This window comes from Echinops telfairi, unplaced genomic scaffold (genome assembly GCF_000313985.2).
Source record: "Echinops telfairi isolate 266 unplaced genomic scaffold, ASM31398v2 ScPeMD7_3;HRSCAF=10, whole genome shotgun sequence".
Taxonomy (NCBI): domain Eukaryota; kingdom Metazoa; phylum Chordata; class Mammalia; order Afrosoricida; family Tenrecidae; genus Echinops; species Echinops telfairi.
The window spans coordinates 8,178,036-8,191,463 of record NW_022103899.1 but is presented as its reverse complement, the minus strand read 5'-3'; the positions used below and the strand labels follow the sequence as shown (position 1 = coordinate 8,191,463).

General features: G+C 39.3%; 1 protein-coding gene across 1 annotated transcript in view; it reads right to left on the bottom strand.

The window, feature by feature from the left end:
* Positions 1-265: 265 nt before the first annotated feature.
* PPP1R1C (protein phosphatase 1 regulatory inhibitor subunit 1C) overlaps positions 266-13,428 on the bottom strand; it is a 147,289-nt gene continuing 134,126 nt past the window's right edge. The window contains exon 5 of the mRNA XM_004701471.2: positions 266-655. Within this exon, the coding sequence (XP_004701528.1) occupies positions 567-655 (89 nt within the window). The 3' untranslated portion in view covers positions 266-566. The remainder of the gene's footprint in view (positions 656-13,428) is intronic.

The following is a 13,428-nucleotide window of genomic DNA, read 5'->3' as shown; positions in this document are numbered from 1 at the left end:
CTTAGCAAGAAGGATGCGGTCTGGGCATCAAAATAGTTGGCATTTCTTCCTCACTTTGAAATCTGATTGCGTATTTGTCTGTATACAGAAACATGATAAATAATGATTTTCACTTTAAAGTCCACTTTTATTAAACATTCCTTTTTAAGTTAAACCAACACACTTATGTCTAACTATTTTAATACTTATTTTTCACTCTTAAAGTGATGCTATTTACATTTACATTTGACCTTAGAAGGCAAAACCATATCAGTAGGATATCAAGGATTAAGCTTTGATAGTATTAAAGTTATAACACACATATGTTTGCAAATTTCTAAGTTGTTAAAAAGAAAAGTCACCATAAAATAAAGGTTTATTTTTTGATTATAAGTAATCTGGAACAATGTGTACTTAGTTCTAAAGTTCCGTCCAGGAGGGCTCCCCAGAGGATGTGTTCCCACTATATGCGTAGAGTGCAGAGATGAGGAATGCTCTCTGGAAATCAAGCAGTGGGGCTCATGGGATATTCAGAAAAGTTCATAGTTCTGTTATTTCCAGGCACCTTTCTTGCTGCAGATCCATAATTAATGATCCCACGGCTCCTCTCTCTCATTTACACCTTCTTCTTCTTCAGGAAAGGCTGATCCATTCTGGCCTTTCACATGCTTAACCCCTGAAATTATAAAAATGATGGTCAACTCCAATTGAGATTTACTTCTGGCAGATTCACTGTTCAAGGTCTGAAAAAAAAATCAGTAAAAAGTTTTCATTGGTGTGTATGTGTTTTTCTTCAAGAATCTCAACAATGCCTCCCTTTTACTTGACTGAACAATAAAAAACATACCCGACCAAATTTCCATTAGAGGGAGGTTCTTTCATCATTCCATCTTCTCTATGAAGAATTTCATCACAGCCTATTAAAAAACCCGCTAACCTAAAATCTGCTCACAGGCTTCTATTGTAATTCCTGTGTATCATTTAATTCAAATATTTCTTTTGGCACCCCTGAGCTCTTCTATTACAACGAGAACCATTGAAACTCCCAGGAACAAAAGACCTTTATTTTCGTGTTTGTGCCATTTCTGGAACTTGTAGACAACAAAAGAACCACAATATTGCTGATCTTCTTTAGGACTCTGAATGTCTGCATTTGATCCTGAAACTTCTCTACTCAAAATTATTCAATAACTTCCCTCACAACCCTCAGAGAATGGGGAAAATTGGTGTACTTTTGCTGAAGATACAAACCTTGTATGATCCAGCGCTTACTGCTTATTAGAGCTAATTCTTACTGTTCCTGCTCTTCTGTTCATAATAATTTATGCTTAAGCAATGTTATTGTAATCATTCCCTGTTCCCTGATAACTTCAGGAACACTCAACATTCCCATAATTTCCTTATTCTATTTCCATTGCTAAACATCATTGTTCTACTTAGCCACCTGGCACTCACCCATTCATTCATCCTTCGGTTTCTATTTGCCTCCGCTGTGTGCTTCCCCAACTCCCCAGGTAGACTCAGCGTGTCTTCCTAATATACCTTCAGTGCTCTTGAATCGCCTTGTTTCGGATCACTTATCTCATAGAACTGCGTATATTTACAGATCTTCCTAAATATTAGAGCAGACTTCTTGATGTCAAGGATTAGGCAGCTTCGATTTAGAGTCCTAGGCATAGTGACTGATAAGCAGTAGGTTTCCATTAATAGTTACTTCCTAAGTGATCCACTGAAATAACAAAGTAACAAATGATATGATATATTTCCTTGGGAGATCCATTATATATTTCCTTTGTGAGTTTTTTTAAAAATCAATTCAAATTTGGAGTATAATTAGAAGGCAGCTATTACAAGCTGGCCTATACAATTATTGCTCATTTCTTTTGGGTCTTTTAACTCCTACATGTATAGATCATTATTAACCTAGAAGATTGTATATATTTTTATATTCTATGAAAATTGATTTAATTAGATTTCTCATAAGTATTACCCCAAAACACTCCATCTCAAATTGAAAAATAAAAAGTTCAGCTCACATTCACTATGAAACAAACAGATTGAAGAAAATGTGGATTTGCACATGCTACAGTCAACAAGTCTCAGTGCTATTTGACAAAGAATGACTTCCTTGGGCTCGGTGGACTATCTTTGCAAAAATATTTGATCAGTTGTAATAATATTTAAATACTTTAATTTCATCTACAAACAGATCACTCATAATTCCTGTTGACCTAAGACTGTAGAGAGAAATTTGTTAGTAATAAGTGGAATTTACTCTATATTATTATACAGCTCATGAAAAAACAGTTTGAATGTTAAGGATCAGGGAAAGCAGTTCATTGAGCACCCAATCTGTCTGCTGGATAGAGTCTTACATACATGAGTCAGAGTCCTAGGAACAACTCCATGAGGAAATTCCTAGATGATATATTTAGACTCAGAGAAGATAAGTGATTTATTAAAAATTATAATGGCCCTGTGGTCCAAAGACAAGTTCTGACACGAGTGTCCCTCAACATATACTGACTAACTGACTGACTGAATGAATCATACAGTTCCATGGCTATTAGGCCCCAATTCATTCTCACCATTAGCTTTTTGGATGATAACATCATTTTCTAGAATTTATCATTGATGTAGTGTAGCAATTAACTTGGTTTAGAAAATCTTGGGATTCCCTCTGAAATATGGAAGCATTGAGTCCCCTACCATCCTCTCTTCCAAATTCAGGTTGTCTGGGCTTTAAGGTTTTCCAAAAAAAAAAAGAGGTGCTGATACCAAGAGCTCAAATAGAAAGTAAATGTCTAGAAAATAATGATTGCAACATTTGTACAAATATGCTTGTACAGTTGATGTATGGATTGTTATAAAAGCTGTAAGAGCCCCCAGTAAATGACCTTTTAATTAAATAAATAAATAACAATAACAAAAAAGTTTGCAAAGGATCAGTTGACTTCAGCTCATACCTCTCTTTCACAAAGGAACTATGAAGTAATAAAATAGTTTTCAAGACAATTTTCTTTTGATTCAAATTACAGACTTAATGCCAACCTTGATTTATCTCCTAAGAGTATCTCCAGAAGTTGCACATGGAAAACAATCAGGAATCAAAAGATCCAAAGTATTAAACTATCAACCAACTGCTTCCTGCACTTGCCTATAGGTCTACTTGCTTACTCGGGTCCACATTTAATTCCCTGCATGACAATTATTGTCACATTATGTAAGAGTGCCATATAACTTAAGATAAATTACTCGTGGAACAGACGTCGTGAAGTTTTATTCTTTATCTATCCATACGTGAGATGAACTTCTTTGAGGCTTCTATGACCTTTGATGACACAGGCTAAGGACATGATCACAGAGGGGTTTTGTAGATCATCAATAAGAAATCTTGAATTTCAATTCAGTTTACACTAATGCCATCTTTCCATTGGATCTTGGCTGGTTGGTTAATTTTTGCTTTGAAATAGCATATAAGGCAATATTTCTAGTTTCTAACAGCAATATTTTGGGTAACAGAGAAGGCTTTCTATTCCCATAAAGAGTTAGTCTCAGAGATGCACAAAGGCATTGCTAGCCTGTCTTATAGGGTTACTATGAGTTAGAATTGGCTTGATGGTAGTAAATTTAAATTCTGAAAGAAGCAACTTTCTTTTTTAATTGATGTAATGCTGCTGAGATTAAAATGCAAAGACTTCTGAAGATTGTTTAATTTCTTTCTCTCTGCACTTCTTGGCACATCCCCAAACATGCATATACTTTGTAAGTGAATGTCCTTTAAAAATGCATTTGGTAGTTGAGTAACTCTCAAAGTAGAGAAAAGCAAATTGAACTAGAAGGGTTGATGAATTTCTGAAAGTCTGTTCATCTGCCAAATGCTAATCAGTGTGAGGAAAACACTCCCCTAAACCCAGGTTCTCGGGCTCAGCTCCTGTACGAAGCACAGAGTGAGCCAGCACGCATGCACGCAGGTAAAATCGGAATTTCCAAAAAGATAGGGAGATTCTTCTCTTTACAGTGTAATGGACACCCAAGAAAGGGATCATAAAGTGCAGCATGGATGCATGAAAGAATGAAGAAAATAGGATTAAAGGGAAAGAAAGTGAATTGAGTAAAAGGGGAAAGAAATGTTATCGTCCCTAGGTCTAGCAGCCCTGCCCCCTAAATAGAACATAACACTCATGTATTTCCAGTCTGCAGATCATATTCTTAAACATCAGTTGGATGACAATGGTGACTGTGCAAACAATTACAAACAAAGGGCTTTTATTTGTCAAACCACTGGCTGATTTTTATCAATTATTTTGAAGTAAAAGAAGGTAGGCTTATTATATTTATAGATGATATGGACCTTTGAAAGAAAGATAACACAACGAATGATATAAGTACTATTCCAAAAGATTTTCAATAGATGGAATATGGGACTACACCATCAGTTGTCAATATGCATTTTGAATTATTATTTTGATCTTTAAAAAAATAGGAAATGAGAACATCAGAGTTTTATTACACTTCATTGTTTTAAACCACTACTTATGCCATTGAGGAGATTTGGCTTATAGTTACCTCAGACAGCGTTTCCTTCTTTACGGAAGCAGACAAACTCACCTTTCTCCTGAGGAGCTGCTGGAAAGATCGAACCACCAACCTTGTAGTTAACAGTCTAACACTTTAATTTTTTAAATAACCACAATTTCAACACTACCCAACTGCAGCCAAAGACAGAACTTTCGGCATGGTTGATGGTATTCATAGCAGCAAAGTCACCAGGTTAAGAGAGCTAACTGTCAGGGCCAGTCTCTCAGACAGAACATCATGTTTGGTAAAATAGAGTGTTAGTGAAATATAAGAGCCCAATGAGATGGATTGACACAATGGCTGTAATGGGGTCCAAGCCTATGTGTAATAACGGGGGTGGTGGTGGTGGGGTGGTGGTGTTTGACCCAAGGTGAAGGAGCCTTTTGTTCTGTTGCACGTAGGGTTGTAATGGGTCAGAACAAACTCCACGACACCTAACACCAACATAAGGATGAAGACTCCTAAATTATACCTAGCCATAAGGATTTCAGTGAATTCCCCATTACTCTGTGTTGTAGTCAACGCTAAATATAGATCTACGTAGAATATTTTAGAGGGGACACCACATTGAATATCAGGGTGGGCTATTAGCCTCTCTAACACTGCGATGTCATTAAATATAGATGTGCTCTGCTACTGGATTCGTTGGTGTATTATGGGTACTGTCCCTTACAAAGAAGTCATTACTTGTACAGCCTCAAATGGTGGAAATGACCAAGTTCCATATTTAAAATCTGATTCACATAGCAGTAGCAAATATACAAGGGTTCTTTTTTTAAACCATATAGTTTAAATCTCAACAATCATTCTAAGGTGCTCGAGGGATTTAAAGGAAACTCTGAGGCTTCTGAAAGGGTATTTATAATTGTGTTCGTATTATTCGGGGGAAGTAGACGATCTATAGCTTTCAGCAGAGTTTCAGAGAAGGCTCTGGCCCCCAAATAATTATGAATATGAACTCTAGTGTAATCTCTTTAATTACAGATTAAGATGATAAAAGAAAGTGCTTAAATTTCCACAGCCACTAGTCAGCTGAGGGAGACACGAACCTAGATCTCTAACTCATACAGGGAGTTCTTTACCTGGGTCACCAATAGCCATTCAGTCTTTCATTGTTACTGATTTTCTCCAATGTTTGACTTAGAACATAACAAAATTATACTTACTTTCTAACAAAACAGTCTTTAACAACTTTACATAGCTAACCATTTCAGTCTTTCATTGTTGCTATAAATAGAATTTGAAGTCAGGAGGATAAAGAATTTAACCTTGTCCAATGTCACTCCCAGAATAGAGCCTCCTTACAAAGGACACACTGGCTTTGGGAAAGGACCTGGAACAGGACTCTATGAGACACAGAAACAAACTCTCCAGTGAGGGAGACGTGATACAGTAGTCATCTGGGTATGAGTTAAATACAATAAAGCTCTTGTTGTGGGCTGAGTATGAGAGAAATGCAGATCAGATGGGGACCTCAGCCAAGGGGCAATCCTGTGCACATAAAACTAAATAAAACTTAAAAAACAAAGCTACTGTCTTCAAGCCAATCCGGGGTCATCGTGACTGTAAACGATGTTAATTCAGTGAAAAAGCATTAAGGCTCCAATGCCCAGGGTAAGCCAGGAGAAACTAAAACCTGAGCTATATACGTAAAACTCAGGAGGGGTTTTCCAGTAGTTCATGGGAAATCTGTATTATCTTTCCCTTCCATTTTCCCAGGAACTTTCTGAACCCTCCCCGTATTTTTCAAGTTCGCTTAACAGGCACTGGTTTCGGAAGACCGATGCAGGTGGCGTCGTTGCTTCTAAATTGCTAACTAGCAGTTTGAAACCACTAGCCTTCTACAAAAGCAAGGCAAGGCTTCTGTTTCCCGTATAGATTTGTAGCTTTGGAAACCCACAGGGATAGTTCTTCTCTGTCCCGTCGGGTCACTGTACCTTGGGATTGACTCCATGGCAGAGTTTGGAATTGACTCTGTAATATTTGCCATCACCCTAGAAAAATGTCTTTCTGCCTCCTTGAGTATCGGCCCACCAAGTTTTCTCAACGCAACCACGTAATAACATAATCCAACCTATAATACGGTAGAGCAACCCCCTTCTGAAAAGGACCATTGCCCCTCACCTCAACTGAAAATGTGTTTTGCATTTCCCAAAATGCTTCCATATGCATTGAATTGTGTTTAGTGCTCTTGTCGTTCATTTATAATGAATAAGTTATGTATTACTACACCTGATGGCCACAGAGTTCAAGTGCTATATTGATTTCATTCCAAAGCTGAAAGAGGATCATGCCCTGAACTCACCTTAAACCTATCCCCTCTATCTACTTTGAAGGAAATTATACAAAAGTATACTAGTTCATTACTATTCTAATATGGTGACCGGGCAGTTACTATAACTGCAAGTCAACTTGTGATCATGTCAATTGCCTTTCCATTCCATACTACACAGAGCATCGTTCTGCCAAGAATAAATGTGGAATGTGCCTATCTCTTCATCAAATTTTGGAACAAGACTGTCCAGTTATTTGGTATGATGAGAAATTATATATTTTGTGTATATTTTACTTATCACATGTTTTACCAAATCTGTTGACCAGGAGTAAAAGTGATTTTAAAAGAATTAGCAGTAAATAATAGAAAGTAGGGGAGGAGACACAAACTCTTATTAGAAGTGCAAATTCGAACGAGATCTTTAGAAAGCTATCTAGTGTCACTTTAAAGACATGCAAAATGCCCATATCTTTTTCTGTAAGTCTGAGGAGAAGGCCAGGAAGAACACACATATATTCTACTCAGGGTTAGTTAATAATCACTTTGATAGACTGTGCACTTCTTCAGCCCTCTAGAGAGACATGCCCTTCGAATACCCCTTCTTTATCTTGATGCTCATGCATTCTCTATGAACTCAGAAGTAGAGTTAACATTTTAAAACGACATGGAATGGAGCTAAACAGTGTTAGACCAGTTCACCTTAGAAAGAGACAGAATGGCTCCGGTGCCTGCAAGTCTTGACTGCAATTGATCGAGCACAAGAGCGTCTCTAAAGTAAAGAATGCATCAAGCAGCAGGAGCCGGTGGTTTGCCTTAAAAGCACTAAAAATAAAATTACAAAAGGAGGCTTGCATTTCCCGCCACAGTGGCAAATGCTGCTTGTGGTTTCCAAGCATATCCAGAGGAGAATATCCTGTGGTAATATTTCAGAAGGTTCTATCCGTTTGGAAGGGTACTTCTTTATTGAAGCAATGGTTATTACATGATAACCGAACCTGATGCTAATATATCATTATTGGTGTTAGGTGCTGGTGAGTTAGTTTCAACTTAGAGTGACCCCATGTACAACAAAATGAACATTGCCTGGTCCTGTAGCATCCTGGCTCATAGTCTGCTAGGTTCGAGTCCATTTCTGCAGTCACTGTGGCTGGCAATTCACCCCATTGCTGACCCTTTACCGAGCGTGAGGCTCTTTTCCAAGGAGTGATCCCTCTGATGACATCCCAATTACAGGCGATGAAACCTTGTCCCTCTTACTTCTAAGGAGAATGATCTCAAGTCAGAGGTGTGTTTTTCCGGCAGTCCATGGTAGAATTCAATAACCTTTGTAAATACCATAATTTGGAAGTATCAATTCTACTTTAGTTTTACTTATTCATTGACACAACCAAACCACTCCATTCTGATTCTAGGCTCGCTGAGACAATCCTCGTAACACTAGCGCTCATTCGCAGGGAGGAAAGACCTGACTAGGCTAATTCTATCCTCACCTCACAGTAATGCTTCTTATTGAAAATGAATAAATTTGAATTCTAGCTTTACATGTTAGTCTTGCTATACTCTTTATTGAATATCAAACATAAAGAAATAAACTCAAAACCTATTGCTGGGGAGTTGGTTCCGACTCATAGTATCCTGTAGTTCAGAGTGGAACTGATATATTGCGTTTCCAAGGCTGGAAGTCTTTAAAGGAGCCGTCTACTACATCTTTCTCCCATGGAGTGGCTGGTGCCTGCAAACCACTGACTTTTCCCTTAACAGTTCAGTGTTAACAAATTCAACTGTTTCAGGGTCACCTTCGGAATATCTCCTTGATTACTGACCCCCTGCTTTTCCACAAAGTCTTGTTAGATAGAGGCCGACAGCAGGGAGGCTGATTCTGGCCACATTCATGCCAACTTTACTTACCTCTGGAGGTGGGGCAAGGGAAAGAAGCCCACTGGCCTTCCTATGCCATTCCTTTCATTGAACAACTGAAGATTAATCTTGAGCTATAAAGCACTCAAATAGCTATTCTTTTGCATTTTAATTACATGTCTTTGGTTAGCAATATTTCCTTAAGAAAAAAAATCTCTTTTCCAAATACAGAAATAACCAGTTATTTTAGATGTAGTTTAAAAATATAGTCTACAGGACTAGAGATATTTAGGATCTAACTGTGAGGAAAGTGGGGCTTTCTTGGCAGACTCCTCCCCTTCTCTGCAGAAAACTCAGGTGTAAGTTCTAACCACTGCATTCCAAGCGTGCCTATCTCTTGTCCCTTAGTGGGGGTGTTAGATTCTGTTGTGCTACTGAACAAATTTGAGAATAAGATGGACTATAAGGAAAGGTCTGGAGATCTCTTTCAGAAAACCAGCCAATGGAAACCCTATGAATCCTAGCAGTCTGACGTACAACCAATCATGGGGATGGTACATGGCAAGGTAGCATTTTCTTTCATTGTGTATTTATGAGGAGTTAGGGGCCATGTCAATGGCAGTTAATAATAATAAAAGCCAATCCAAAACTTACTACTTATCTGCTCTGTAACAAGAAAAAGCTCAACTCTTCAAATATATTTCATCATCTCTAACATGGGAAAGTGATTCCTAACTTCTCTGGTCTCTGGAAGGAATACATTAGATAATACATGTAACATCTACAGAGCAAATACTATGCAACATGCATACATGAATTATTTATATTAACCTTATAATTCTGTCAATCCTATGAGGTAAGAGCTGTTATTAGCCCTTTTTGTTAGTTAAAGAAAATAGAACAAAGAGTGGAGAAATAAATAAGGAGTCCAAAGTCTGAGTTGGGAGCTGGGAAATCCGAGTTAAGCTTAAGTTTTGGCATGAGTATGTAATTATTTTCCTTCTTCTGCTATATCAGACAAATATTGGTTTCTGGAGCAGGATGTATTAAGAATTGATCAGATTCTGGGTATATTTGGGAGACAGGACCAACAGCACATGAAAAATTGGATGTGGGTGTATGATGAATAAGGGAGTCCAAAGTTTTTTTTTTTTTTGGGGGGGGCAGGATAACCAGAACAATGAGGATGCCATCAACCAAGAGGAGGGGCACTTAAAAGGAGCAAGTTTTAGATAGAAGATCAGCAGTTCAAATTTGGACATTCATATGAAATGTGAGATTACTATTGTATAACCAAGTAGAGATATATAGGCAGATTGATACACATGTCTGGAATTCAATAGTGCATTCTGGGCATAGGTAAAAATGGGAGAAATATTGAATAGGGAGCCTTCTTGGTGCAGTGGTTATAAGTTGGGCTGCGATGCGCATGGTCAGCAGTTTGAAACCAACCACACCTCCTCAGGCGCTAGCATGGCAGTGAGGCTGAGAGATATTATGTAAAGCCACCAGACTATGGACGACCATCACAAGAACGAGTGAATATAAAAGAAAAGGTATTCAAGGGCTGAACCCTGGGGCATTCTGAAAATAAGGCGCCAAGGGGAAAGAATGTCCCAACAGAGAGAGTTGTGCAGGAGTAACATGAAGCAGGAAGAGAGTGATTAGTGAGGCTACTTTAAGACAAGTAAAAAAAGGCTATGACTACAGACAGAGCAATCAAGTGGGCCAAAGGTTATGGATAGGTCAAGTAAATGGAACACTGAGAATCAAGCCATGTTTCAGCAATGCTCCCAGTCCCTCAGGACGTAGGAAAAGCAGTTTTGGTGGTGTGATGAAAGACGGAAACCAGATTAGAACAGGGTTAAGAACAAATGAAAGCAAGCGGAGATGGTAAATGTAGTCAACCCTCTCTAGAATTTTGATACAAGGGAGAGGCGAGAAACTGGATTATTAACTGGTAGGAAGATGGATGAAAAGAAAATATTGACATCATGGAGGCATAATTGACATACAAGACACTGTACAGATTTAAAGTGTATATTTTTATCAGTTTGGGCATATGCTATGATTCCATAACCACTGTAATCAATATAAACATTTCCATCACAAGATTAATTTTTCTTAAACCTGGACAAAACATAGTTTGTTTTTTGGGTGTAGATGGATGGGATCCTCTAGAGAGTTGCATAGGGAACAGCAAAGAGAATTTCAGGAGCAATATTCCTGCATATGGATGGGAATGGAGAGTTTGCATAATCGGATGGCTTGCTGTTAGAGAAGAACACAAATAGTTTGCCTACCACAATATGTAGGAAGGGCAGCTATGTACCGGCAGGTACGACAAGGTGAGGAAATCTCATGGTCGGAACCTGTGGACATTTTCTTCAGATGGTTTCACCTTTCTCAGTGCAGAAGGCAAGGTCATTAGATAAGAGGGAGGGTGGGAAGAGTGTGCCATTTACTGGAATTACTACCATCAGTGCTTCCAAATAATCGACCAAATATTCTTTTCCTTAGAACAAATGAAATTACATCACCCTTTTCACCCTGGTGCCTTCTCATCACCCTTATGATTAAATTCCAGCTCATTTTAAACATTAAGATCCTGCATGATCACCCCCTTCAAACACTCCCCTCACTCACTAGTTTAGTTACTATGATAGTTACATAATCTGGTGTCAATTTGAGGATTAAGAGTGAAGGAGTGGCGTTTAGCCCGATCGCAGCTTGATGGCCTCATTTGGAGGCACTAAAGAGATAAATAGCTCACTGGAGGTGGGACACATGCTGAGTCCCTGTGAGACATTATTTCTGAATGTCACATGGAGACAGGCTGATGGCAGCCAGATCATCGGAGCTGGAGAAGCCACATGGAGCCCCTGCCAATGCTGAGATGCTTACACCACTACTGGGTCCATAAGATTTTCCACCTACTGGCCTGTGATCATCCTGTATTCGGCATCATTGCATGTGTTTCTTGAATCTGAAGAGGAATGTATAGATTGGTATCGGACATACGGGCTAATATCAGACTTATGGACTTGATCTGGTCTGGGCTGGAATGTTTTCTCAATATTCAGTTGTTCTTGTAAATGAAGCTCTTTCTTATACACATATGAGTGTCTATGAATTTGTTTCTCTAGTCCACCCGGACTAACACAGCTACTTAGGTCTTTTACAATAGGCCTGGTGCAGTCACAAGGAAGGTCTTGTCCTGCTTTGCTGCCTCTCTTGGATTCTTCTTCCTTTAAGGGAACCAAGTGCCAGTTGTCTTTCCCTCTGGGTAGTCAGGTCTCCTCTCCACATTTCAGAGAGGGCTTTCCCGACGGCCTCAAAGCCCTATGCTTCTTTCCCGCCCTTTAAAGAATGCAGCCCTCCCTGTGCTTGTTTTATGGTTATTTATGGACTGCTGGTGTCCCCACCAGAATCTTACTAGTTGCTCTCAAATGAGTTCTAACACATGGAAAGCCCCTATGCTCTATAAATATTCTCTCTTTTATAAAAATTTATTTTTGTTTACTTCTTTCAATTTTAAAAATAATTTTATTGAGAGCTCTTAGCTATTGTAACAACCCAAAATTCAATGAGATCAAGCATCATTGTACAATTGCTGACACCACCATTTTCTTTTTTCTTTTCCTTTGACCCATTTTTATTTTTTAAACATATTATTAGGGGCTCATACAGCTGTTATCCCAATCCATACACACATCAATTGTGTAAAGCGCATTTGTACATCATTTCTCAAAACATTGTCTCTCCACTTAACCCCCGACATTAGGTCCTCATTTTTCCCCTCCCTCCCCGCTCCCCCCTCCCACATGAGCCCTTGATAGTTTATAAATGGGTATTTTGTCATATCTTGCCCTGTCCGACACCTCCCTTCACCCACTTTTCGGTTGTCTGTCCCCCAGGGAGGAGGTCACACACAGTTCCATGTAATCGGTTCCCTCTTTCCTACCCATTCTCCCTTTACCCTCCCTGTTTTGCCACTCACACCACTGGTCCTATAGGGCTCATCCACCCTGGATTCCCTGTATTTTCAGTTCCTATCTGTACCAGTGTACCTCCTCTGGTCTAGCCAGACTTGCAAGATTGAATTTGAGTCATGGTAGTGGGAGCGGGGAGGAAGCATTTAGGAACTAGAGGAAAGTTGTATTTCTCATCATTGTTACATCGCACCCTGACTGGCTCATCTCCTCCCCGAGACCCTTCTGCAAGGGGATCTCCAGTGACACCACCATTTTCAAAACCTTTTCTTTCTTGAACTCTTTGATAGCCCCCCTTTATCCCCGCCCACCCCCATCCTATTTCCAGAAACCCTTATTATAAAGGCTCACTTTTCTGAAGTAGGTTGCCAAGTTTTTCTTCCCAGGTGCCTCTGGGTGGACTTGAACCCCCAGCCTTTCAGTCAGCAGCAGAGTATGTCGACAACCTGTACCACACAGGGACCCTTTTACAGGATGAGAAACGAGAGTTGTCCAGTCCATTCTGACTCCTGCAACCCTTTGACTCCGGTGTGTTAAAGTACAATTATGATCCCATATGTTTTGTCAGTGGTGGTTCTTTCCGAATCGGACCACCTTGACCTGAGGCAATAGTCTTTCGACCAGCAGCCCAGCTCACTCACGATTTGCACCGCCAGGACTCTAGATTCAGTCAGCACCGTCCGACTGTTGCTACGATTTCATTCTTATTCTTAGCATGTATCCTCATTAACTTTAGCCTACTGT